Raw genomic sequence first — 27,280 nt, 5'->3', positions numbered from 1 at the left:
TTGATTTTTTTAGATTTTAAAGTTTTCTTAAGGTTTTTTAAAGTTTTCAAAGATATTTTTAAAAAAGATTTTGAAAAGATTTGTTGGTTTAGATTCTTCTCTAGATTCTTTTTTTTTTTTTTTTTTTCAGATTTCTCTCTCTCGGGTCCCCCTTCCGGCTGCCCCCGCCCGCCCCAGCCGCGGCGGCGGCGGCGGGCGGGGCGGGGGCCGGGCGCGGGGCGGCGCTGCGGGCCGGGCGCTGCGGGGCGGTCGCGGCGCTCGCTCCCCCCTTGCGCGGGCCCCGGCGCGGAGCCGATCGCGCCCGGCGGAGCCGAGCGGCGGAGTTACGTTGTTGGGGGAGTTTGCAACAACTCCGCGGCCTCGTCTGCGGGGCCGCCGGTGCGGGGCCGCCGCCTTCCCCGCCTCCTCCTCCTCCTCCGCCCCTTCGGGCTTTTTCTTCCCCCCCCTCCTCCCCCTCCCTCCCCCGCGCTTTGATTTCCCTCTCCTCCCCCCTGCGCGCCCTGCGTGTGTGTGTTTTTCGCCGCCGATCTCCACGCAAGCCCCTTGGCATGAGTTAAGCACCAGCCATGGACACCAAACACTTCCTGCCGCTGGGTGAGTTTTGTTCCGAAAAAGATTCCCCGTCCTTACGGCGGGGCCGGGGGGGTCGGGGGGGGGTCGCTGCTTGGGGGGTAAATACAAGCGAATTAGCGCCCGGCGTGCCCCCTCCCTCGCTGCCCGCTCCGGGGGGCGGTGGCGGGGGATGCGCTGCGCCCCGTTCCCCGGGGGGGGGGCCCGGGAGCCCCCGGGGGGGGGGGGTCGGTGTCAGCGCCGGGGAAAGTGCGGGGCCGGCTGCCCCGCGGCCCCGCTCCCTCCTCCTTAGTCTGCTTCTTATTTTTAGGTTGTTGGGGTTTTTTTTTTATTTTATTATTTTTTTTTGCGAGGCGCAGGCAGGGGGCGGCGGGCCCCGGGCCGGGAGCTCAGCCTAACCAAGCCGAGCCCAGCTGAGCCGAGTTCGGGGGAGGGGGGGCGCAGCACCGGGGCGCAAGCGGTATTTTCAAACGGGGCAGCGAACGCCCGGGCCCGGCCGGGAGAGCCCCCTCCCCGCCCGGGGCCGGTTCTGCAGGAGGGCTTGGCAGCTCGCAGCCTTCGCTTCCCCCTCTCGCTTTTCTCTCTCAGTTTCTCCTTTTTATTTTTTAGAATATATTTATTTTCTTTTCTCCCTTTTCCCTCTCCCCGCCGGCACCTGGGGCACGCAGCCGGGCAGGGGGAGGCTGAGCACCCATGGGGACCCCCGTGCTGCGCCCACACCGGCCCCTCCGCTCGCATCGTCCCTCGCTGGCGGCCCCCAGAAGCTGGCACCCTTGGGACCCTCCAGCCTGGTTTTTTTGTTTTTTATTTTTCCTTTTTGTGGTTTTTTGTTTTCCTCCCCCACTTCTTAGTTACATTTTAAAACCTATTTCCAGCTGGAGTTTGCCATCGTCTCGGTGACTGAGTCAAGTCCTGGCTTGTAGGAGCGAATGCCTCCTCGCGTCTCGGTTCCAGGAGAAGTGATATTGCAGAGCTCAGTGTTCAGGGTGGGGGGGAAGAAAAGTTTTAGTGAAGTAGCCCGGCGCCAAGTCCGGGCGAGGGGGAAGAGGGACGAATCCTGCCGTCTCTGCCACCGCTCAGCACCGCGGCGTGGGGGCTCCCGGCCTCCGGCCGAGCAAGCCCGTGGCCAGCAAGAACATCCACTCTGGCTTCCCTGGGCTTTAAATCTGTGCTCAGGCTCTGCTAGGCTGTGGTGGTGTGTTTTGTTGCTTTCTTTGTTTTTTTTCATAATTTTTTTGGTTTTGTTTTTAAGAATTGCAATTTTAGTTGTTCCTTTCTAAGAGCGGAATAAACATAAACACCGTCACAAGCTCCCCGGCTTGCCCTGCCCCCCGGGAGGGTTTCCAGGAGGGCTGTGGTCTGGGGCCTTTGGCAGGGAGAGCCTGGCCCCACGGGCTGGCAGATCTTCAGCTGGCATCTCCTGTCCCCCAAAATCCTGGTTTTAGTGCTCCTCGTTGATTCGCCTGCGAGGTGGGAAGTGCTGCTGGGTTGACTTGCCCAGAGTTAGTTGCTGGTTGGGGTAAAAGCATCTCGCCCGCAGCTTTGCCCCGGGAGCGGGTCCTGCTTTCAAAGTCAACCCCGCACCTTTTGGGTGGACGAAACGCAGGTGTCGGGGATCGTCGCAAACGCACCCGCCGAAGCAGAAAGCGCCTCTCTCGCCACACAAAAGCGGTTTCGTCTTAGAGGTGGCTGCTCGAAGTATTTACATTTCCTTTGATGCTCTTCAGGAAGATGGTCCAAACCCCCCTTGATGCGAGCAGGATCCGGCCCCTATATATATATATACACACACTTGCATTTTCTTTCAGATCTGAGCTCTCCTGTTACGCTGTAGGTGCTAAACAATACGTTGTGTTATTAGTCATGTTGGCTTTGACAGGGGAGGCGGGGGGGAGCTTGTGTCACCGTGCTGCCGGCTCGGGTAAGGGTTTTCCTGCTGGTGTAAATGAAAACCAACTCGTTTATCTGCTTGTTTATAAATGCACGTGTGCGTATGGTGGGGAGAGGGTGGGTCTTTGCAACATGCTGGTCCTGGTCTGCGCACTGGGAGCATCCAGAGGGAAAACGAGGCAGCCACCCCAGGACGGCGGCGCTGGGTGGGGGTTGTAACTTCGCTATCTGGCTTAGGAGAAAATTCAGCTGCCTGCGGGAGCTGTTTTGGGTGCGTGGTCTGGGTTTCTGTCCACTGCAGAAGCGACTCCTAAAGTTTATCCACTGGCCTTTGGTCACCGATTACTGGAAAAATCAGCTTTGGGTGTAAGAGCGGTGGGTTCTGCAGGTTTTGGAGGGGGAGATCTTGGTCCTGCTCCGAGCACAGGAGGCAGGTTGAGCCTGAAAGCGCGGGAGCAGTTTGTAGGAGCAAGGGGAGCCTCGAGGAGTGCGAGCAGAGACCTTCCCAGTGAAACCAGAGCGGAGCTGGGGGGCCACGGGGCCTCGGTGCTTTCTGGAGGTGAGATGGTCCAAAACCTGCTGGGTCCTGACTTTGCAGAGGGCCAGGGTGTTTCACCAGCCCCATCCCACGTCATGGTTGGGAGCTGGCATTCGCAAGCCAAGGGGAGAAAAAACAGCCAAGCTTCGGGGAGTTTGTTTCCCTGTGTACCAGTGTGGGCCTGAGCTGGAGAACCGGAGCAACTGGGAGCCAAAATCGGGCTCCGTTACTGCGTGGCCCCATCAAAATCTCAACTCAGTTTGGCCTAAAAAGGGTAACCCAGTGGAGGTTCCTGGCCAAGTCCTGCCCATGGTTAGACTCAGATAACCCCGCTGATGTCATGGGTGGAAGCGTGGCCAGCGCTGGGCACTTTTAATAGTAGTATCTCATTTTCCTGCTCCTCTCCGGAGCCGCTGGCAGATGCCAGGCAGAGGCTCCCCGCGAGGACAGCGCGTCCCTGGGCATCTCCCGGGCTGGATGCTGTCGCCCTGCAGCTCTTGTCTGCTGTCCTGCTCCCCGGACAACCCGCAGCCTGATCGCAGGGTCTGTGGGCAGCAGGGCTGCCTGCCCCCGCCCCGTGCAGCCTTCCTGCGTGGCGTGGGGACCGCCACAGCCCTGGCTGAGGCTCATGAACACCTCCGGGTCCGGCAGATGCGCCCTTAGAAGCTGTCTGGGGCTACAGGCCTCCCTTTACTAGGTTTCGAATGATCGGCGATGTCTTGGTTTTGTTCCTTTGGGGTGGGCTGTGCTGGGCCGAGTCTCCAGGAGGAGGAAAATCAAGAAAAAGCTGTCACGCAAGCGCTTGCGAGGCGGGGGGGTTCCGTGTCTCCAGCCTGGTGGGGTGCACGCACTGAGATCAGGCTTTGCATGGGACCAGGCTAGGGCCTGACCTGCAAACCGAGGAACTTTGTTCTTCGGGCAGCGGCTTGTTCCCAAGGCTCTGACCATTGCAGTCCTTTCGTTGCTTCATTTTCTTCTTTGCCTACTCGCCTAAGAAAGCGGTAGCTTCTGGGGAGCAAAAGGTGAGCTGGGGAGCCTTCCCTCGAGGCTCAGCCTTGTGGAGGGAAGAAACAGTTAATGGGTGTCCGAGGCTGGTGCTTCCCTCCCGGAGGTCACTTCGCTGGGTTGCAACCTCTGCGAGTCCATCTTCCCACCCGCACAGCCGTGCCAGGGACGGCTGCAGCTGCTCAGGATGTGGGGTGAGAACCGGCCGTGCACGGCCCTGCCGTGGCCGGAGCGGGAACGCCTCCGAGGAAAACAGCAAAACAACCCCCTGTGCCTGGCCGGGAGGAGCAACGCGGAGCGTGGGGGCTGCTTCGGGTGGACGAGAGCGTGGGAGTGTGATGCATCTTCATCCCGCATACCCTGGCCTTGCCATCGGGCGCGTGGCCAGGACGAGCCTGGATGCTGTGCAACACCCAAGGCAGGTTGGTGGGTGCCCACGCCTGGGTTGAGACCTCAGCGCCATCCTCAGTTCTGCTTCTTTTAGCTTCAAAAATTTACAGCTGGTGGGAAAATCTGTAGGGAGGAGGAATTATGAAAGATGCAGAAAGTATCACAGCTTGTCTGAGCATCCTTGTGAGGGAGGAGAAATCCTCCGCCCCACATCTGGAAGATGCTGGCCGGCTCCGTGGGGCTGCCGGTGCAGCACCGGAGAGGGGCCCAGGAGCAAGAGATAAAGTGAGAGACCATGTCCAGGTCTCTCTTGCTGAAGCATAGTGTAGGGCTCGACCTCTCCCGATTGACATATGCAAAACAAGCTGGGAAGGAATTCTTTCCTATTTCGGAATCTGGGCTGTGACAGTTAAATAAATCCTCTGAGGATCCCTGAGTTTACTCCACGTCGTCCTGCTGTGTTGGAGAGAGTGTTTGTGTTTCTCGTGTTTAGGGCATTTTATTTATTTAAAAGAGAGCGGGGGAGAAAGCCACAGAATTTTAGTTATTCATTGCAAATATTATTATTGGCATTTTGCTCCTGTTAAAAAAAAAAATAATCAAGGGGGGAATCAAAACATTTCACTGGAAAATACACCCTGGCTTCGTCCCACCCACGTCTTGGAGGTGGAAATAAATATTTCTTACGAAATGGGTTAAAAACCTTTTTGTTGGAGTATTGTTTTCTGGGAGCAGGGGTGGATGCCCATATGCCAGAGCCTTGGCACCTGGCAGAATTTTTTTCTTATTTTTTAAATTTGTTTTTTTCTCTCTCGGGACGGTTAAGGAGAAACAAACAGCGGAACTGTGGGTGCCGCGAGGCAGGGGCTTGGGCTTTGGCATGTTCTTTGGTCCTGCCTCTTGCACAGGGTGCTCGCTCCTATGAGCATCCCGGTGCCTTTTGGGGGCCGGCGACTGTGTGAGCAGGGTATTCCCCCGAGGCTCTCAGCTGCCTGAAATCACCGCATCATTCTTGCTATAAATATCCCACAGCCCTGCTGCGGGAGGCAGTGAGACCGCGAGAGGCGGTGGCCCTTGGCAAGGGGCTTAACCGAAGGTGGTGGTGATGGAGCAGGGATGCCAAGGGGGTCCCTGCTTGCCAGCCGGGCTCCTCTCCGCCGAGCTGGGCTGCTGGTGGTAACCAAAGCCGGGGACACCCCAAATCACTGCCGGCGGCGTGCCGGGTATTGCAGGGACCTTCCCTGGGAGCTCAGTAACCCAAGTGGGCTCCAATCCTGTTCTCTGGCTCCCATCCCCAGCGCGTCTCCCCGCCATCGCCTCCCTTCGCGGGCAAAGGCGCTGGGTCTCTCCTCCGAGCCGTGGTGCGAAGGGATGCTCGGCAGAGCGAGCGCGCCGCCGGTGCAGGATCCGACCCCGCGGTTCCATAATTGCTTCCTAAAAGGCCCAGGTGGGCTCTCAAAGTCAGAATAGCTCCAAAGCAACAGGGGAGGCAGCCTGGGTGGTTTTATTTTAATTGATTTTGTCAGGAGTTGCTGTATTTTATTACATTTAAAGACTAGACTCTGGAATAACTTTGAACGTTTGACACGCACACAAAAAGCAGCTTTCTGACATTTTCCTCTTTGCTTGTCTTTTATTTTATTTCTCCCCTCTCCTCCTCCTCAAAGGAAAGCGTGTGCCTGGAGGGAGGACAGAGGAGGAGGGAGGAGCGGTTGTGTCTCTCCAAAGGCGGCTCATACATCAAGGCAGCGCAAAGCAGACGAAATAATATTGCAAATAAGGACTTAAAAAAACCCCTACAGAAGGATCCCCACACATGCCAGCCAGCTCTAACTGCTAGAAGATTTTCAGACAGAAGCAATTTAGCCTGGGAAAATGCTCTATTGTTGAGATGGAAACTGGCGGTGAGAACTTGCCTTTTCTGACAACGTTTTGCTTAGAAAAAGCAAAGCAAAGCAAAGTCAGGGAAACAACCTGAGTTTTTATTTAGAGAAGACAGAGCATTTCAAAATGGAGGGTGTTTTCTGAGATAAACAGGGAACAATTCCCTTGCAAGAAAGGGAAGAAAGGGTTTAAATTAAGGCAAAATGCAGCTTCCCTCCTTTGAAATTTTGTTTAACATGGAGTTAAAAAATAATCCTGTTCAAACAGACCACTCGCAAGCATAAAATGGTTGTTGGCTTGGGTTTTTTTTTTTTCTTTTATTGAGATCTACAATGAAAGTTTCAAGGTTGCACCTTGGGGCTGTAATTCCGATTGCAGCCCTGTTTGTGCCAGCTCCTGCCCCTGTGCATCAGGAGGGGACGGATCTCGCCTTTGAAAACTCACAGTCTGCCCAGATGAGACAGATACAGGGTGGGAAATCGAGGCACACGGGTGCGTCTGAGCACTGGCGAAGCTGGGAACGGGGCCTGGAGCGAGGGTGTGGGGTGGTTGTGAAACCTCGGCTGGGACGGCGGCTTCCAGCCCCGCAGAGCAGATCTGTCTGGGATCTGAGCTCCGCAGGGCTCCTGTGGGCTTTTGGGGGTCCCAGCTCCTGGTAGCCAAAATAAACCCCCCAAGCTGCTTTTTGGCCTGGGAGCAAAGGAGAGCTTGCAGATGGGGTTGGTGTGTAAGCCAGGTGCTCCCAAAGCAGAGGACAAGGAAGAAACATCCTAATTATTTGTTTTATTAAGCATCAGGAGCAGGGCTCGCATCCCCTGTCTGCTCTAGTGGAAGATGCTTCTCACCGTGAGCATTGCTCCTTCTTTCAAACCCTGGGGGATTTTTTTTTTTTCTGGGGGGGGTTAAATCTCTTGGCTTTGTTGGGCCCTGAGTGGAGGTTGGTGGTGTTTTTGCGTTTGGGTCTTGTGTGAGCCATAACCCTTTCCCCGGATTGCATCGGATGCGAGATCACCGCGGAGCGAAGAGATAAAAGGTGCAATAACGGTATTTGCGACCAATAAAATGGTAATGGGATTCCCATCTGGTTGTTACCTTTCATGGTCTCCTCTTTTGTGGAGTTTTGGCTTTCTTCAGCTTTTACAGGCTTTTTTTTAAAAAAAAAAAAGAGAACAAATAAGGGGAGAGGGAGCTGAGGGCAGCCCTGGAGCCCCCCGAGGTTTACAGCCCCCTCAGCTCATGGAGCAAATCCTTTGTGCTGCGGCTGCCAGGAGCGGATTAGGGAGGGACACCCCGTTTAGTTTCAGCTGGCTGTGGATGAAGGCAGAAACATTTGATTATTGTTTTTCCCATTTTTGGCTGACGAGTAAGTGCTGGGAAGTTTTGGGGTTTGTTTTTTTTTTGGGGGGGGTGTCTTTTTTTTTTTCTGTGAACTCTGTGGGCTGCTGCGAGACAACGTTGTTGTGGGCAGCGCGTCTCCTACGTGCCCATTACGGAGTCGAAATGAGGCAACGGCGGCGGTGAAGCAAGAGCGGAAGGAGAAACGCGGGAGAGGGGGTGTGCTTCCAGCCAAAACCCGTCCGGAGATGGGGAGGTGACGAAGAGGGGAGCCGGGGTTAGGCCGTGCCGGGTTGGCACGGGACGCGATGCAGGAGGCTCTGAGTAGGTGAGATGGTGAGCGATGGCAGAGGCGTGAAGGGCCGTAGAGAGGAGCAGGGTCACAGAGAGGCAGGAGCAGACCCGGGGGCATCGCGTGATGCTGGGGAAGCTCTTTTGGCTGCCCCGGCGGGGGCGAGGGATGGGCGAGAGTGACTCGCCAGCACTGCGGCTTCCCTGCCCTGCACCGAGGGGAGCAGCAGCCTCTCCCTGAGGACCCATGTGCAGGTGGGGGCTCTTGCAAAAGGGGGAAAAAAGAGAGACCCCTCTTTCCCCACCGGTCATCTTGCCACACCATGCTCGACTCCCCTTCTGCCCCCACCTCCTTTTTTTTCTGCCCCATTTTTGCAAGATGAGTGACTTTATCGGGCCTGGGAGGCTGTGGGCTCTGCCCTGCGTGGAGGAGCTGTGGCCTCTAACACCGCCGAGCAGGGCCCGGTGGCAGCAGATAACGGCGTATCAGCGGCAGGTCGTGCCGGCGATGCTCGCCCATGCCGTGGTGGGGAGATGTGCAGCCCAGTGTTGATTCGCATCGGTGTTGGGGCTGCTTCTGGAGACCCCCTTGCACCCTACAGATGCCCCAACTCACACCCGTGGGGCTGCTGCAGCCTGGGGGGAGGCTTGGCGGGGGGCCAGGGATGTGGGGTAAAAACAGGGGTCCCTGCGAGGGCACCCGAACCTTGTGAGGGACCAGGCAACCGGGTTGAAAACCTCTGTCTCGGAGCTCTGGCCCTGCATGGCCAGCCCTCCCTTTTGACCTGCAGTTGTTCAAGTGTGACTTTCAATTGATCATAAAAATCCAGCGTGATTCACAGCGCTTCTGCCCTCCAGCCTGCCGGGCTCCGTCTCTCCACCTTCACTTAGCGTGAGAGAGCAAATTGCCCTCCAGTTCTTCCTCCTCATTCTTAATGGGGGAGCCGTTGCTTTCTGGGTCTGCTCCCCCCATGCACTCCTTGAATTATAATGCATTAGAGATAGTGGCTTAGCATTTTAATTTAATTTTCTCTCTTTTTTTTAATTTATTAAGAAAACCCACTTCAGTGCAAGCTCCCAAACATCAGGGTGGGGAGGGAGGGAGGTGCAGCTCCCTGCTCCATCCCAGCACAGACCCTGTGTGCATGCGTGTGCGTGTGGCTCACAGACAGTGAAATTGCACCCTAGAGTTATAAAGCAATTGTCTAGCTCAGCAGCAGAATGAGCATGAAATGGTGCAGAAAGCAACTAAATAAAATTGGGTAAGGCAGATGCATGAAAATAATGACATCTCTATACCGTAGTCAGGCGCGCTCGCTCTTTCTCGCACACACAGATAAACTTTTATAACAGACTTTGCATTTATTTTCCCAGGAAACTCTTCTGAAATGGAGATCTGTTAGTGTGGTGCGAGCCCCCACACCCCCTCTCCCGTGTTTCTGGGCCGTTGCGCCGTGCGTCGCTGCCCCTCTCCTCCCTTGCCACTCTCACCGTTCCCCTTCCCCCCCCCCTTTTTTTTTGTTTTTTTCTTTTTTTTGTTTTCAGGGCAGGGTTTTTACGCTCAGCCAAACACCAGAACGATAACCTTTGCAACTTCATTTCCCTTCGGCCGCGGCGGCCGTGCCGGGCTGGGGCAGCGCTGCGAGCGGGTGGCTCTTGGGGGTGACCTGCCACATCCCATCGAAACTGGACGAAGAGACGCTCTCCTGGCGCGCTCTCACTTTGGGGTTTTCTCTTTTTTTCCTCCCTGGATGGTGGCAGCTGTGAGGATGGGACCGTGCGTGGGGCTTTAGGACGTGGGAGCACAGATGAAAAGCTCGGGTCAGTGCACTGGCTGTGTCCCTGCATCCCTCCTGCCAGGCGATGGCTGGTGGCACCAGGGCCACCCGCTCCCACCCTCCCACAGGTTAAATATGCCCCAAATTTGGCACCTGGAGAATTGACCTTAACTGCAGTTCCTCCCAAAAACCCACCTCAGTGCTTCCCCTGGGCTCTGGGCTGCTGTCCCTGCTCCGACACTGCCCAGGAGCCTTCGGCCTCAGCAGAGGCACGATCCCCCCCGTCCGCTCCCAGGAACCCTGTATGTTTCCCGACACAGTCTGACATTTCGCTCCTCTTGTGCCGGGATCCCCGTGAGGCTGGGAACAAGCTGCTTTTCCCACCTGAGAGGCCCGTTAGGTGACGTTAATCTGTGTCCCCACCATTCTCGTGCCCTCGTGCCCCCGAAGGCATCACCAGGTACCGCTCCACATGCTCACGGTGCTGGGGATGCCCTTTCTCAACTGCGTGCTGCCTGCTGCATCCCGCCCGGGCCGGCTCATCGTGGGGACGGGGAGTGGGCGGCAGCCCGTAGGCTCCCCAGCCTTCCCAGTCCGCTGCTCCCTGGTTCGGAGGACTCAGGACTGAGCTGGTCATGGATCCCTTCCCTCTCTGTGAGGAAAATTAAGTCCATCTTTGCCCTCCTCGGCTTGCTGCACCAGAGCCTGGGGCTCACTGCCCAGAGCCTTTGCAGCAAAACCCTCCATCTCTGATTTTCCTTTGCTGCGATGTGTCCCTGGGGTCCCAGATTAGCCGCTCCAGTGCTTTGCCCACCGCCTCCCCATCGCGCGCAGTCCAGCGTGGATCCCGTGGGTGGCTGGGAGCCGTGTGTTGGCGGCGCGGCACCGAGCCCAGCAGCGCGGGACGTGTATGTGTTCCCTTCCTTGCTGCCTGCAGAAACCCAGCTCCTCTGGAGAGAGGCAGAGGAGCAGGCTTCCCTGCAGAGATTGCTCTGGCTCTGGGCAGATGGATGCCGAGGCCCTGCCAGCATTTTTGCTCGTGTGGAGCCGCAGCACTGGAGTGGAGAGCAGGGAAGTGCACGCATGCAAAAATCAGTGTGAAGGCATAAATCAGGCCGAGAGTGAAAGGTTAAAGAAATCCAGAGGAAGCAGAGCGATGTGCGTGATAGAAAGGGGTTTCCTGTACCTACACAGGCCACCCAGGCTCCCTTCCTGTCAGGGTAAACCTGCTAAAGCCAAAACTTTCTGCACCCCTAAGCAAATTGTGGGCTGCTGTATGGGCGCGCTGTGAGCAATCCGTGCCAGTTAATACTTTGCCCTTACAGCGTGCTCTTTCCAAGCCTGTGCAGTGGTATTTGGTCCGGGCAGCCTCGGGGGAGCCCTGCGGCCGTTCAGCCCCATGGTGGGGAGCAGGGGCAGAGCTCGGGGTGTGATGGTCACCGCATGGATGACCATGCATGGATGCTGGAAGCTGTGCTGCTGCGGAGCAGCCCTAAATCGCCGTCCTCTCCGCCGCCATCCTTGCTGGGCCCGTTTTCTGCAGGCGAGCCCTGCTGGCCGGCCGCCCTGTGCTCCGCTTAAGGGACCGGACATCAGAGGTGGCTCTGGGAAGAGTTAAGACTCCTGGGACAATTACCTGCAGGCCCCCATTTAAGCACTTAGGAAGTCTTAGCCTGATCCCTGTTGGAGATAGCCTGGCCCCAGGCCAGCTGATACCTATTGTTTGCAAATCTCAGAGACTTTATCTAAACAGTGGTTCAGGGCAGGGGCTTGCTGGGAGCAGGAATCCCAGATGGGCTGTGGGGGGGGCTCTGCTGCCCGGCTGTGGGCTGGTGCTGTGCAGGGACTTGCTGCTGAGATAGGTGATAAGACAGCACCCCGAATTACACCCTGCCAGGAGGTTTCTCTGTTGCTTATAGGGGTGGGAGACACAGATTTAGTTCGTTAGGGTTTTTGCCTGTGTTTCAAGTTGTGTTTTGGTAGCGGTGCTGCTGTTCCCTGCAGCTCCAGGGCTTTGCCTTGGAGCTTCGGTGCGGCTCTGCCTCGGGGTTTCACCCTCCTCTTGGAGGGTGGAAAAGCCAGCAGTTCCTTTATGGCAAGTCGCTCCCTCTTCATGCCTCACCTGTGGGGCAGGTTTAGGCTGTGGAAATCACAGGCTGTCGGTCACCAGCGGGCTTTGTTTAGCTTGGGCGCTGGGTTTTCTCATCTTTGTTGTTTTTCCACCTGCGCTGCTATCGCCGAGGGGCGTTCGGCGCCGCTCCCTGCAGGCACCCAGGCGCTCTGGCCGGCTGGGTGTTATGCCATGGGAGCTGAGGCTGGGCGGGCACGGAAAACCACGTCTGGCTTCTCCAGCGAGGTTTCACGGCCTCTAGGTGTGTGCAGGAAATGTTGCAGGGCAGGGATTTCTTGCAGCAAGCCCTGGGTGGCAGATAACAGCGTGGTTCCCATCTAAAGCCCCCACCTACGCAAGTGGGGAGGCTCCACCTCTCCCTGCACCTTCCCAAAACCCCATGGCAGCACAGGAGATGTGGGGCTGATCCGGCTATTCTCCCAGTTCTCTTTTTTGGAGCGGTGATATTTGCCCCTGGACATTGCCCTGGCTGCCCTGAGATGCAGCCCACCCTGGGGCTGCTGCCTGGTGTAGCTCGGCAGCATCCCGGCAGCGGCAGCCGGCATCAGGGGAGCCCAAAAGCTCTTTTCAGAGATGTACAAGCAGGCGAGCCCCACGGTATGGCCTGGGCAGCAGTGGTGTGGAGGGTAATGCTTATCCTGGCTCATCCTGGAGAGCGGAGGGATGCTCCCAGTCCTGCCCGAAAAGTGGGGAACCCAAACTAGCCCTTTGGAGGGAGGAGAGCATGTGTTGGGGCAGGAAAGTGGCTGTGCTGGGTCGGGGTGCGGGTTGGGGTCCTCACCGCCCACGCTGGGTGGGAAGGGGTGAGCATGGGGCCCACAGTGCGTGCCGGGAGGTGCCCGCGGGGTGGGAGCAGCCGGTCCTGCCAGTTCTCCCCTGCACAGGGCTGGGCACTGGGGAGTCCCCCGAGCCGCAGGGTGAGGGCTGATCCCGGGTCCCTCTCTGCCACCGGTTCCCAGCTGGATCACTGGGTAATGCTCTTCCTTGGCTGGACCTGATGGTTCGATTGCAAACCTTTGGGAGCAGAGACTCCGTGCTGGGGAAAGCACCCAGAGTGCCTGGCCCTGGCTGGGAGTATAAGCTTGCTTTGCATGGGAAGGGAATGCGAAGCCAGTGTCCTCCCTAACCCAATGCACCTTTGCAAGTTAATAAGGTAGAAGTGACTCTATAGGAAAAAAAAACCCTCCAATGTGTTGGCCTGCCCCTGTAATTGTCAGTGTGGAAATCATGGGCACATGAGGACTTGCAAGCGAATGATTAAATCTGCAGCATTGTTTCAAAAGCAGAGAAATGAGCCTCCCAGTGCTGCCCGTCCCTGTGCCGGGCTGGGGGCTGCAGGAGACCCTCTGGCACAGAAGCCTTTGCCAAGGCAGTTCGGCTGGCACGGACCCCACGAGCATCGTCAGGATCAGCAGCTCAGCATTGATTTCATCGAATCGGTTCAAGATAGCGTCAGCTTAACTAAGGACCGAGATTGACCCGCGGTGATTTGCTGACTTTATTATTAAGGCGATGATGTGGCTGGGCTGGGGGAGAGGGAGCTTGTTGTTCCCGTCTCTGCATGGTGAGATGGCTTGGTGCAGGACTGACACCTTGTCCAAATTTTCACTGTATCTTTTGCTGTAAAGAGGTAAAATCCTGAATGTACCTTGAAGGAGCATTAGGAGAAGGGCTTTCCATCCCAGCTCTTGGCCCTGTCAGTAGCTGCAGAAGAGGAATGTTAAAGGAGCTATTCATCATTGCAATTATTTTATTAAGAGTACACAGTGTGCTTGGGAGCTGGAAGAAAGGGAGCTTTGGGATGTTTTCAGCATTATAAATACTGGTTGGTTACATCACCCAGCTTTTAAAAAATGGTACGTGTAGTCCTGGTGAAAGAGGATTTGCAGACACCCTTGGGGAGGAGAGCTGGGTGGCTGTTCCCCGCAGGGAGGGCACTGTGGTTCTGCTCATGTGTCTCCCTCGGCACCAACAGGGAGAGAAATCTCTGGGCTCTGTCCCTGCGCAAAACCCCTGGGGGAAATTTGTGCCCAGGTGCCCGGTGCGGGCTGGAGGTGGGTGAAATGGGCTTCTCGGGGGCAGCCAAACCATTATCACAGGAGGTGGGTCAGCTCCCAGGCGGAGACACGGGAGCACACCGCTGCTCCCCACTCTGCGAAGGCTCCATATAACCTCATGCTACTGAAAACCGAGGTGCTGCTCCAGGGCCTGTTTTTGTAGTTTTCGGTCCTACGTGGAGCCCCGTGTGCTTTGCCGGGGCTGCCCACCTCGGTGGCACTCCGTCCTGCTGCGGCAGCGGTGGAGCAGCGGCGGCGGGTCCCGCGGCAAGCTGGCACCTCCGTGTGCGTTATCGCAGCCGCGCTCCGGGGCTGAAGTCCACGATGGGGAAAATGCCCGGTGGACTTTTAACTGGAGTCCTCAGGCGAGCCCAGCTTAGAAACCTTTAACTGTTTCGTGGCAATCTGCGCTGGAAAGCAAAGAGAGAATGAACTGGGGAGAGGGTGGGCTGTACCCGCCTGGGGTCGGGTCCCTGTGGGTGGGGGCTTGTGGCCATTCTGGGGAGACCATGGGGTCGTGCTGGCTGGTGCTGGGGTCATCGCTGCATGTGTGTGCCCCTCCACCGGCTTTGCTGTCAAGCCCTCGACCCTTGGCCCAGCTGTACCATGTCGTATGGGCCCCCCAAAATCCAGCTCTGGGCACGTAGAGGCTGCACCGGGGTCATGGGACTGTCTTCCTCTGGACGCATCTCAGCGTGGGTCCATGCCCTCCTCCCTTTGCTGTCCCTCCCACTGTGGGGCCTGAAAAGATGAACCCTGTTTGCCGGGGAGGGGGTGGGCATTGCTCAGCAGCATCCATATCAATGGGAGGCTGCATCCGAAGGTTGAAAGGAGACGTGGCTGCTGCTTTTTTTGTTGCCCTGTATGCTGGTTTTGCCTCCTGCTTCAGGCACCTGGGTGTCTGTAGGGGGATTTATTCCAGCATCTTCATCCTTATTCCTCTCGCCCTTTCCTTTGCTTTTGTTTTGCATGTATTTTTAATTTTTATTTTTTTTTTCCTACAAGTCATGAGTCTTGTTTGCTCTGGGTGGGTCTGCAGGCCCTGAGCAGGTCCCTGCGGCCAGCCCGGGGTTCGAGCGGTGCCCGTGTGGGGGAAGAGCGGGGCTTTCCCGTGATTCCAGCAAAACCGAAGTCACCCTCTCTGCATGACGGGGCGATGGATCCGTCTGCAGCGCGGGCAGGGGCAGGGCGCGCTCCTCCAAAGGGCCGGGGCTTTGCAGGGGGGAAAGTCGTGCAGGCAGGGGCAATGCAGGGTTTGTGCCCATTGAGACGAGCTCAGCGCGGGACGGCATCGCTGGCGGTCCCTGGAGGGACAGCTTTGGGGGGGAGCGGGAAAGCTCCCGGTGCGTCACGAGCTGTGCCCTGGGTGGAAGTGATTCCTGGGTGAGAAATTCCCACTGTAGAAGCCTTTATTACCGGGCAGAGCTAGGTTTGTTTTGTTTATCATCCATTTACTTGGCTTTGGAGGCATGCCCAGATTTCTCCAATTTTGTGTGTGTGGATGCGTGATTTATTAGGATTCAGGGTTTTTTTTTCTGGTTTAATTTCACTTCCTCAAACTGACAGGCCGTTTGAACAAACTTCTTTTGGATGATTTCCTCTATAGTTTTAAAGGGACGCCTAAAAATAAAGAGAAAATGTTGCAGCATGGTTGACAATTAAAAAAAACCACCCAGTCTGCCACTGTGACAAACCTCAGCCCTGATTTCGGTAATGGAGAGAGCTCAGAGGGCGAAAAAACAACATGATTTCACTTTTGGGTAATTAGGGCTTTTGACAGCACTTCAGGGATCACTGGCTTTGCTTGTTTCACTGTAGAGCTGATCGTGCTGCGATCCCGAGCACACTCCGGCGTGTTCTTAGCTTTCTGCATGCGAGTGGTCCATTAAAATAGCTGTGCGTGTCTAAAGCCTTGCCAGCTCCAAGCTTTGGTTTCCTCTCTTTGGCTTGATATGCTCCGCAGCAGTCAGGAAGGTGGGGTAGGAGGGGGAAAATCCATTTAAGAAACACTGGAAAACGTAATCGCAGCCTCCAGAAAATGGGGAGCAGGTAGGCAAGGGCAGAGCACCTGTAGCTGCCTTGAGCTGGGTTTGCTGTTTTTGTTCTGGCCAGGGTTTTTACAAGCTGGGATTTCGCAAGGGCGACTTGGCTTTCGAAATAACTGAGACAGGGTTTTGCCTGGGCGTTCTCCGGGGCTCGGCGCCGGGCGCGTTGCTGGCGATGCAGCCCGCGGCGCCGGGGGGTGGTGGGGAGCCCCGGCGGCGTCGGGGCGATGCTCGGGTGCTGCCCGGGTGCAGGTGGGGACCTGGGGAGTCGCCCCATCCATCGCGCTCGCGGTGCCTGTCAGCAGAGAGATTGAGATGAAGGAAAACTTCCTTTTCCCCTGTCCAAGCTATAAAAGCATGAGAGAGAGAGAAAGATTTCCCCCAGGGATCAGCAGTGATAAAAAGCCTCTCTTTTGAAAAGCAATGAGAGAAAAGAAGTGTGTCTAATCCTCCCGGAGAAGAAAGAGAGAACATCCCTCTACTGTGAGCCGTGCGGGGGCCGGAGAGGCTCCGGAGTGGATGCAGTGACCTGGCACTCCTGCCCGGCCGGATCCTGCCCGGCGCTGGCTGATGCAGAGGAAGGGCCAGATCCTCTGTGCAAGAGCAGAGATGCTTTTTTTTATTGCACAGGCTCGGGGTGGGTGGGCTTGGAGGAGCTCCTGGGAGCCAGCCTGCAGGACTGGGGGGCTGGCTGTGCTGCGATGCAGGGTGCGGGCAGCAGTTTGGGGCTTGTGGGGGCTGGGGAGGTGCTGCTGGCTGTGTCGCCATCCCCGTGTTGCTCAATCGTTGCAGAAGAGCCTCGCTGGCAGTGGGCTGGGGAGAGACATGCACAGATTTTCTTTCCCCTTTTACCCTTGACCCTAGGGCTAGAGAAGGCTGGAAAGGGGAGATGCAGCCCTGAGCATGGAGGGATGCTTGTCCCCAGGGCGAGTACCTGAGGGTTTCCCACAGCCCTTGACTGCTTTTTCCCAGTGGTACGGGGACGTGTGGCTGGCCTGGCTGGCTGTGTCCACAGCTGTCTTTCCTCTCCCGATACAACCATGTCACCATTTCCTCGGTGACAACCTGCGGTGTCCAGGCATGGCACAAGAGCTGCTCCGTCACCTCGTTGGCAATGGGGCGGCGGCAGCTCGGCGGCTGGTCCCGTGCTCAGCTGAGGCTGCCCGGTTGTCTTTATTGCTGTTGCAGTTGATGATTTATTTTGAGCAGCACCCGCCCTGTCTCGTGACTTGATTAAAAAATAAAGCAAACAGCAGCACAGCGTGGCTGCTGTGAGCAGGGGGTCCCTTCCCCGAGCCCCCACAGGGTTCCCAGCACATGTCTGAGCTGTGTGGCCTCGGGACAGGCTGCTCTGGGGGGATTTAGCAGAAAAACATGCTGGGCATGGTTGGATAGAGGGGTAAAGGCAAATGGCAGTGTCACAGTGGAACGACCTGTCCGGCTGGGAGAGTGGCTCTGCTGGGGATGGAGATGTGGATGTGGGGTGGGAGCTCCCTGCACACCTGAGCGAGGCAAGGGGCAACCACCGTGCTCCCTGGGACCCATCGCCTCCCATCACGGGGATCCTTTCATAGGCTGTAGAGATTAATCTGCTTGTGAACAATTATCTGTGTCTCCTTGAACTGAATAATGATAATCCACAGGCAGGAAAGTCCTCATTACACTGGGATTAATGAGTTTATGTTTAAAAAAAGCTACCGCCACCAAAAAAAACCTAAACCACCACCCTGCACCTTCAGGAAGGAACAGGTGATGGGGTGGAGGGATGATGGAGCTCTTGCCACGGCCCCGCTGCTGCTTTGGTGGCTGGGGAGGAAAACAAAGCTGGTACCAGGGTGCACTTGCTAACTGCAGGTGGTGTGGTCTGCATCCCGGGGGTGCGTGCCAGGCTTCCCCAGCAGCCTCGCCTCGGGATGTGCTCGCTCTGCTTCTGGGTAAGGATTTTGGAGAGACTGTCAGCATTTTGCCGTCGGAGGAACGTGCTGCACTGGTGGGCGGACGAGCACAGAGCATCCTTTTGTGTGTTGGGAGCCTTTTAGGCATTAGATGGTGCCTGTCATGTCACGGTGTCACCTCCTGCCCCTCCGCTCGGCTGGGTAACAGCGGGAAACTGGGGCTGAGATTTTTGAAGAGCATCCTGGGATGTTTCAGCCAACAGCTTTGGTGCCAGGAGTTTATGCCCTGGCCCTTGAGGAGGACTTTGGCAGAGCCCACCTCCCTCCGCTTGTATACGGAAGGAGCGAGTGATTCGTGAACCCCTCGCAGAGAAAGGGGAGCCAGAAATTAGCTCATGGCTCTTGTGAAAGAGAGAAGCTGACTTGATACCTATAATTAAAGTGCGTGTCAAGGAATGAAGTGCAAATTCCTCAGTGGGCATCTCACTGGGAGGGAAAGCAGCGCCTGCCGGCTAACCCGAAAGCGGCAGCTCATCCCCGGTGAGGGGCTGTGGAGGGGCTGGTGCTGAGCCTGTGAGGGCTGGGGGGGACCCCGCTGCTCCCATCCCTGCCAGCAGTAAAGAGCTGATGCAGACAGCAAGGCCATGGGTGTCCTGTCCCCATCCTGTCCCCATCCCGCCGCTCCAGCCAGCGTGAAGGAGCTGCGGGAACAGCCCTCAGTGGGAACTGTGGATCTGTCCTGGGCAAAAACACTCCTGGGAAGCACGTGGGGCTTGTCGGGGAGGCGAGGGGTCCCTGGGCACAGAGCTGGGGAGAGGCAGCAGTAGAGACCGAGGCGAGAGGGGGGCTTGGGGTGCCTGCTTTGGGGATTGCGAGCGAGCAAGGGCAGGGGCAGGTCGTGGAGGCAGTGCCGTGGTGGTGGGATGCCTTCACGGCGAGACCCCGGCCCTCACTGGGGTTGGAGGAGGCACGTGGGGACCCGTCGTGCTGGGTTGCCTGCAGCACTGTCTGTGTGTCACCTCGAGGGCCTTGTTCCCCTAAAATGCCTGTGTTTCCCCCTGCCCCCCCCACACCTCTGAGGGGAAGGGAAACTGAGGCACGGGGATAACGTCGTGTGTGTGTTTTGCCCGAGTGCTGCGCGCCTGCGCGGTGGCTCCAGGCTCTTGCACCGGTCTCTTCTTTCCCAGCTGCTCCTACCTGCGAACCCTGGGCTGGTGCCAGGCGCACGCAGCGAGCGGTGGGGTCCCTCCGGCCGTCCCCCGGCTCCGTCCCCGCGGCTGCGAGCGCCTTCCCAGCCAATGTCAAATCTGCTGAGCAGACGGAAAAAAGAAAGAAAGGAAAAAAAAGAACCCAACCCAATAATACAAGGAAGAAATGCTGGTGTGTCCTGGGTGGATTAGTTGAGACTCCTCGCTGGATTCCTCCGAAGGGAGGTGCTCGTGCTGGAAGCCGGCCACCAGCCGGGCCTGCCACATTTTTCCTGGATTCTCTTACCATTTGGGGACTGAACTTTTGTCTGAAAAAATATGTATTTTTAACTTGGTTGTGTCTGAAGCTTGTCTCGGCATCGGGCTGCTCGGCTTTCTCCTGGCCCAGCATGCGCTGAGGTGGATGTGCTGGGAGGTGAGGGCCGGATCCTCCATCCCGGCCGGGGAGGAGGAAGCGAGAGAAGGAAAGATTTGCTCTAATGTAAAAAAAAAAAAAACAACAAAAAACCAAAAAACATTTCAGAGGTTGCCTCCTGCTTGGCCCCATTGCCCAACACACAGCAGGAGCATGGAGCAATGGCACTGGTATGTCCGAGGACAAAAGCAGCAGTGATGGAGACATTGGTGAGAAAATCTGGTGTTAAGATGGGGTGGGGAAAAAGAAAAGGTGATCAATATCTCAGAAACGCTTGTAGACCCCAACACGCAGGACTGACGGACCCAGATACACGATTGCCTTGGAAACAGCCATTGAAGTGTGCGGTATTTCTGTCTCCAGGTGCTTGTTTCCCTCCCAGCTGTGGAGCTGTCGCAGGGCACCGGCACTGCTGGTCTCGGCGTGCCGCCTGGGCTGGCTGCCCGGGGAGCCCGAGCTGCTCCTGCACCTAAGCCTGGCTCAGCCTGGCAGAGCGATAACGTGGCTGCTGAGGATTGCACTGAGCTCACAGCTCTGCAGGGCAGGGATGAGGCCAGCGAGGTGTGGCTGGTCCTTTGTTTATTGTAGGGTTGCCGGACGCAGCACGGCTCTGCGGGGCTGCTAGTTTGCTTCCCCCGCTTGGGGACGGAGCTTGCCCAAGCCAGCAGGACAATCTGGGCTATGTTTTCATAATTAAAACAAATAAAAACAAACCCATACGCAGCACTATTTACAATATGCTCTCGGGAAGAGTCGAGCTGAATATTGTTTCCTCACCGAGTTTTTCCCTTTGTCGCTCACACACAAGTTTGTTGTTGTTGGCTGCTCCGGAGGCCGTGGGCTCGCGTGCCGGGCTGCTGCCGGCCTGCAGCGGGCTGCCCGGGGAGCCGGCGTGGGGTGGCCGGGGCTGAGCTCTGCCCGCCGTGCTAGTGCGGGTTTTGCTCCGTGAGACGTGCGGGTTTGTTTCTGGAAAGCCGGTTGAGAAGGGCAGCAGCGCGGGGCGGTGACTGGGGTGCTTTTGCGAAGGGAAGAGATGCTGCTGCTCATGGGAATGCTGCTGGAACAGCAGGGATCTGTTTGGGGTGAAATAAAATGCTGGGGTTTCTTTCCTGCAGAGGGCTGGCAGGGCATGGCAGGGGATTTCTGCAGCAGAGAGCAGGATCACTTGCTGGTTGTTGCCTGCAGGATCCTTCCCAAGGGGCTGCACTGTGGCCCAGCAGCATCACTCCTGTGTCTGAGACCTGGAAGGGCTGCAGCATCTGGTAGGGGTTGTGGGTTCTGTTGGGGGGAGCGGCTCTGGCTCCCGGCTCCCACCCAGTGCTTTGAGCAAACGTTGCCCTGAGGATGGAGGGGCGAGATCTGGCCGAGGGCTGCGGCGCTGGCTGCAGGGCTGCGGCCACAGCAGTCGGGTGCGGCGGTGACCCGGCAGTGTTGGCGTGGTCTCAGGTGGTGCTGGCTGCCCCCCCAGGGAGGGACATCGCTTGGTGGGGAGGGGGAGATGGCTGTGCGTGTATGCACACAGGGAGAGGGCGAGGATGTCTGCGCTTACCCTGTTGGCAGGTTTTCACCCTGCTGCTTTCGCGCGGGCGTCAGCCTGGCTGGGGATGCTGTGGGGAGGGATGCGCGCCGGGTGCGGGGCATCACGGGGCGCAGGGGGAAGGTGTGCTCCTCCCCTCGCGCCGAGCTGCAGGCAGACACGTTGGTATGGGAAGCATATGGCAGGTAATCCAGTGCCAGATGGGTATTTGCTTCCATTTCTCTGGCCCCCGGTGGGCCCGCGCAGCTCCTGCACACGCAGCCGGGCAGCGCTCAGCGGTGTGGCCGGACCCCCGCGGGGAGCAGCCCCGAAGCCTCCCCTGGGAGCGCGGCGAGGGAGGGCTGGGCAGGGTGCCGGTGGCATGGCTTGCCGGCCTTGTGCGGCCGTGCAGAAACGCCCTGCGGAGCGCAGGCAGCGCCGCTCGGGCACCAGTGCAGTGAGCTGTGCAAGGGCTCTGCACGCACGGAGCCGGCTGAGCACATCCGCCCCTGCCTAGCGGGGCATGGCTTAGAGCTGGGCTTAGGAGGTCAAAATCTAGCTAATGCGTTAATGGCAATTAATTAACTCCAGGGCACTTTACAAATATTAACTTAATTGTTTTGCTATGAGCAAGGTCCGTACGATTACCCCACCTCATAGATTGAGGCACTGAGGTGTGGAGGAGCCATGCACCCACAGGGAGGTGCATTACCGTCAGGGCTGCAACTAAAGCAAAGGGCTAATTCTGCTCCTGTTGATGTGGTGAACAGTTATGTGGGATTTTGGGCATGGCAGGGTCAGATCCCAACGTAGGCAAAGGAAGCGAACTGCATGCCGTGGACTTTGGAGCCTGAGCATCTCTGCGGGCTTCATCCCCACGTGTGTTTTAGGGGAAGGCAGCTGTAGCTGTGATGCTCTCGGTAACCACCGCCCACGCAGGCAATCTTGTGTCTGTTGGCTTTTCGCTGTGGTCCCCAGAAGCAGCAGCATCCACGGTACGCGCAGCACAGTGGAGGTTTTGTGGAGGGAGAGGGGCCCTCCGTGGGCTCGGGCTCCTCGCTGGGTGCGAGTAGGTGGGCAGCAGGGTTTGTGCAGGTACAGCTATTTTTAAATCCCTCTGGACAGAATGGTTTGGCCCTCACATGCTTACTGTTTGTTTATTTACTTATTTTGGTGGCCTGAGAAGTTTGTGGAAGTGCTGCAAATGGCAGCTTATTTTGTTGGCTGTTTGGGGAGGGAAGGGATTAAATCTCAGAGGCCCATTGTGTGAGCAGAGCTAATTTTAGGCCTCTGATCTTAAAATAGAAGAAAGGAAAGAAAAAAAAAATTAGGCGTTTTTCCCTGGGCCAAGGGAAAACAGGCTGCCGGCGTCGGCTGACCACCTGCGAGGTGGCCCCAAGGAAGAGACGGGGCTGCCGCCAGCCAAAGTCAACACGGGAGGTGGCCAGAGCTGCTCCCGGCTGGCAGCAGCCACCGCCGGGAAAGGGCATGGTGGAGAGCAGCGTGAGGACCAGGCGAGGATTAACCCCCTGCAAGAACGGCCGGGGGAGGGAGGTTGCGGTGCTGGGTCCGTGTGGGGGACCCACGCTGTGCCGAGCAAGCGGCTGGTTGCAACAACCCACCCCGATGGCTCGGGGCTGCTCCAGCCGCGGCTGGGGGACGGTTCCTGGCCAGGCTGGGTGGGCCTCGTGTCTGCAGACCCCCACGGCCGTGACACCGTGTGCAGGAGGTGACCCGGGCTCTGTCTCAGCATCCTTCTCGCCTGGCATTAATAAGGCAGAGAAGAGGTGTCCTTGCGATGGGCCGGCTCTGCGGAGGCTGGATCCCATTTTGTGGCAGGGCTAGTCATCCTGCAAGCAAATATTCCGGCTATATTAAAATGCTTGGGATTTTCTAGCGAATTTAAGCTTTCCGACCAGTGCCAAGAACAATTCAGCGGCCTCCAAAAACAGCTTCCCCTGAGGATTATTTGTTCCTCTTGCCAGAAGGATTGATGAGAACTGGTAGATTCAGGTGACTCAGCCCAGCGTGACCTGACGGTTTCATCCCAGGCAGGCTGGCCGCTTGCTGCCGAGGGGGGAGCGTGCCGTGGGGTCCCTGCTCTCCGTGAGCCCTGGGAGGAAGCTCAGCGGAGGCTGACGGCTTGCAGGGCATCTCAAAAACATCCTGTGAGCTTGTCAGCACTTTGTAATCTCCTTTCTCCCTTCTCCCCAGGAAACCTCTTGCAAAGGGGTTGACAGACTCGGAGGATGCTGCAGCCGAGCCGGCGTGCAAGGTTATGCCGAGCCACGGCGCAGGAGCAGCATGCGGTCGGCTCTGTCCCCCTGAGCGCCCACCAACTCCTCTAGCCTCTGCCAGAGCCTCTCCTCACCTGCTGGAGCCTGGTGGAGGAAAACTGCTCCTAAGGACAGGGCAGGAATAATTCTGGCTGTTACCTTAATAACAAAACCAGGGAACATTGCAAGCTGCCTTTTAAACCATCAGAAGTAGCAAAAATGTGAGGCATGTGCTTAGGCAGAGCTTCAGGCTCTGGGTGTTTTTGGAGGAGAAAAAAAAATATACACAGAGCTGTTTTCTTTCGGTTAAAACCTCTTTCGTGATCCCCCTTTTGGATAGCTCTCTAACTTTCAACAGCTCACGCAGTAGGTGGATGTTTGTGCTTGGAGATGTTTTTCCATATGCTTCCCATAGCTCTGCTCACAGGTTTTGCACATGGGATGGTAAGAGAGAGGTAGGCTGCTTTAATATCGTATGATAATATGAAATTAGCTCCACTTCACATAAATTGAAGACGCCGAAGTACTCTTGGGCCTGGGTAGGGCTTTCTGGTGGTTTCTGTGCTCCTCCTGCTCCGCCCAGGGTGGGAGGCAGAGACCCCAGGAGCAGGAGCCCTTGTCTCTCCGAGCACGCACGGCTATTTTCACCCGTAATCCTTTGCCTGCAGAGGGGGAATTCCAGCCTGCGGTGGGAATTTAGGTCAAAGGTGCTTTTAGTTCAGAGGAAAATGATCAAATTAGGGCCTTTTGTGTTTGCTTGGGTTTTGTTTTGTTTTAAGGGACTTGCGTAGGCAGGGCTGCACGAAGAACTTGGCAGATAGATGGTCAGATCCTGACCATCCTTAAATCAGGACAGTATTGCCTTTACCTGCGGCAGGGCTGGGATTTAAGCTGGAAAGGTCAGAATTGGTCCAGAATTTGTCTTCAGTCAGGGCTGTGTTTCTGGGCCTGCCTGGAAGGGAGAGGCATGGGTACAGCTGTAGAGCCCCCAAGCCCGTGGTATCCCCTGCGAGTGCACTGTGGGGAGGTTGGCTCAGGGATTTCCCTGGCCTGGGGGTTGGAGGGATTAAAATCTTATCCTTTGGGAAAAGAGATGGCAGCCCACTGGTTGCGAGCTGGGAAGTTTTTACCGATGTCCCTGCGGTCATGGGGAAAGGGGGAGTTTGTTCCTGCTCCTCCATTGCCCCAGCTCCACCGGGAAGGTGCTCCCCCACCCAGTGTCACCCATGCTCCGGGTAGGATCCCATGGGAGCTTCCTCTGGTCCTGCTTGTGCCGTGGCTGCCCTTTGGGTTGGGGTGGGCTTGGTGAGGCACCGTGCTCTGCAGAGGGTGCTGAGCCCTTTGCAGGATGGATGGTCCAGCCCAAAGGCGCCTGCTCCCAGAGCAGGAGGCAGCGGCTGGGAAGCAGCAGGAGGGATGGAGGTATGGTTTGAAAAAGAGCCGGTGTGCATTCCTCCGCGTCGCTCCCAGCAGGGCCTGTTCCGTGACACCCCCTTGCTTTTATGCTGATCCAATGAACCAGCCATTACTGTAATTTCCAGCCAGCGTGGGCTTGTGGTCCCCTCTGCAGCTGCTCCATCGCCGCACTTGAGGCAGCATCGCGCCGGCTGCGCTCCCGGCCTGGCAGAAACAGCCGCGAGTGGAGAGGAGGTGCAGGGAAATCCGGCCTTCCGCTAGCGGCAGGCTTGAGGAGCGGGGAGGACAGTAATTAGGTTTGTGGTTAAGCGCTTCATCCGCTGGGACCTCTTCACTGAGAGGAGATCATAGTAATTGTGCCAAAAATCAGCTGTCACGATGCCGGGGCGTTAATCAGCTCCGGTCCGTCCCTGCAGGGTGGGAGCATCCCTGCAGCCGTGGTCCTTCTTGCAGCACGGGGAGGATGCGGGGGATGCTCAGGATGTGCCAGGGCACCCGGCGCCGCACCGGCTCCTCTAGCTCGGTGCCACCCAGTTGAAAGCACCAGAGCTGAGCTGACAGAGCGGAGAGGAGAACGTCTCTCTGCTGCTCAGACCTCCGGGCTGGCTAATAATAATCTTCCCCCGGGCCGCCGGGAACGTTCATTCATGAATGTTTGCAAAGTGCCTTCGGGTCTCAGCAGCAGGCGCTGCACGTGTGGGCTTGCGCCGCGGGAGCCCAGCCACCGCCGGCTCGGGGAGCACGGCCCGTGGGGACGGCGCCCAGTGAGTCGTGGGGGGCTGCGGCGGCCGTGGGGCTGGGGCTGCGGCGGCCGTGGGGCTGAGCCTGCCCACTGCAGGCAGCTCTGCCCAGGACCGTGCTGGATCCCGGTGCTATCCTGCCCAAACCATGTGGAGAGCTCGCTTGTGGGCGAGAGCAGGGGAAGAGGGGCAGTTGCATGGCAGGTTCTCGCTGTAAATAGCCTAAAAAAGAAGCTTTTATGAAGAAATACATTAGTTGTCATCTGCTGTCTTAGCCAAGCTACTGCAGCCTCTCAAAAACTGTTTGTTTTAATCCCTGACATTAATGCAAGGTCTAAAATAAGAGCTGCAATTTCCAGACACTTTTGCTATTAGTGATAGGCAGGAGTTAACCATTCAAGCTTAAATTAATTGTGCTGTGGTGTGGGTATTTTTTTTTTATTGATACATAATGTATGATGAGAAAAAGTGAAAAAATAATTAAAGTCTGAAGAGCGCTGCATGGATTCATTCATTATGAAATCTGGGTCAGCAGCCAGAGAAGGAAAACAAGGAGGGGGGGGCTGCTGGAGTGGAAAAACAGGCCTTCAGAAGCGCTGCAGGCATTGCAGGAATTTGCAAAAGGCCCTTTTCAGGCAGCCTGGGAAATCCAAAGTTGCATCGTGGCTGCCCCACAAGGAGGACTCTGCCTTACAGGGACGTGGGGGGCGAGTGGGGCTCTGCACCTCACTTGTGAGGGGATCCCCTTTCCCGTCCCGCTCGGGGCTTCTCTTTCAGATGTAGGGGTCGATGCTGCCGCGCTGAGCCAGCAGATCTGTGCGGAGGTGACTGAGGGGAAAGCCCGGAGAGGTGGAAAGGGCCATGCTGGGTGTTTGCAAAGCTGGGGCTCATCAGCAGCATGTTTCCAAAAGGCTCCCTGTGCCGCAAGCATCCCTCTGCCATGAGCATCCCTGTGCTGCCAGCACCCCTGTGGCATGAGCATCCATCCCCGTGCCGCAAGCTGGTGCACCTGGGAGCTTTCTGCTCGTGGTACGCTGAGCACCCGGCAGGAGGGCTCGGTGCAGGGCTCGCGGGTGGGCGGCGGGGCTTTGCGGGCAGGCGGGAATGAGCCTCTGGCCATACCCGGCTCGGTGCCCGCTTTGCTCACCGGGCCGTGCCGAGGGGCAGGCAGCTTGCGGGCACCCTGCCTGTGCTGACCGGCTGCGCACGCACCCAGAACGCCCCATTTTTACGTAGCAGCGTGCAGGTCTCCTAGCAGTAGAGTTTGGAGAGCTGCGGCGATGGGTTTGCAGGCAGCGGCAGGGATCGGAGCTTGGACGCGGTGGAGGTGGCGGGGAGGGACGGGCTCCGCTCGCCTGCTGGGGCTGCCACCCGCCCTCCTGCGCGGCCGCGGGCGAGGCGCTCGGTTTTCGGTCCTTGTCTAGGACACAGCTAATTGAATTGCAAAGAGCGTGGTTGAAACTTGGAGTCTTCCCCGTTGGCAGGAAGCGCAGAGGTTTCAAACCGTGCTTTTGTCCTGATTTAGGACAAAAATGTAGCACATTTGGATTTTTAATTGCAGAATGGAAATCCCCCTCCTTCCTCTTGTTCCATCCACAGGAAATACGGTCCAAATTGATCGGACTTTGCAAACAGTCAGTGTTCATCCTTTGGAAGTACTTTCATCACAGGGGCATTCATCCTTGAGAAATAATTTTCTGACCCAGTCAGATTAAGTGCTCTTCAGAGCAAGGACTCTCCATCCTGGTCCCCAGCAGAATGGAGACACGATCCCAGTGGGAGCTTTTTGGCTTTCCCTTCGAGCAAATATTAATTCTAGCAGTGACGGGAGAACCTTCCTATTGTTTTACCCCACTAAACAGCCACATAAGCGAAGAGGCGTGCACTGCAAACCCAGATT

The 27,280-nt window shown here is 57.1% G+C and overlaps 1 protein-coding gene across 1 annotated transcript in view; it reads left to right on the top strand.

Moving 5' to 3' along the window:
* Positions 1–259: 259 nt before the first annotated feature.
* The window catches only part of RXRA (retinoid X receptor alpha), a 123,280-nt gene continuing 96,259 nt past the window's right edge, over positions 260–27,280 (top strand). The window contains exon 1 of the mRNA XM_064468935.1: positions 260–594. Within this exon, the coding sequence (XP_064325005.1) occupies positions 567–594 (28 nt within the window). The 5' untranslated portion in view covers positions 260–566. The remainder of the gene's footprint in view (positions 595–27,280) is intronic.

The sequence above is a fragment of the Phalacrocorax carbo genome, chromosome 18 (genome assembly GCF_963921805.1).
Source record: "Phalacrocorax carbo chromosome 18, bPhaCar2.1, whole genome shotgun sequence".
Lineage (NCBI taxonomy): Eukaryota > Metazoa > Chordata > Aves > Suliformes > Phalacrocoracidae > Phalacrocorax > Phalacrocorax carbo.
The sequence above is the reverse complement of the archived record's forward strand: the minus strand, read 5'-3'. Positions and strand labels throughout refer to the sequence as shown.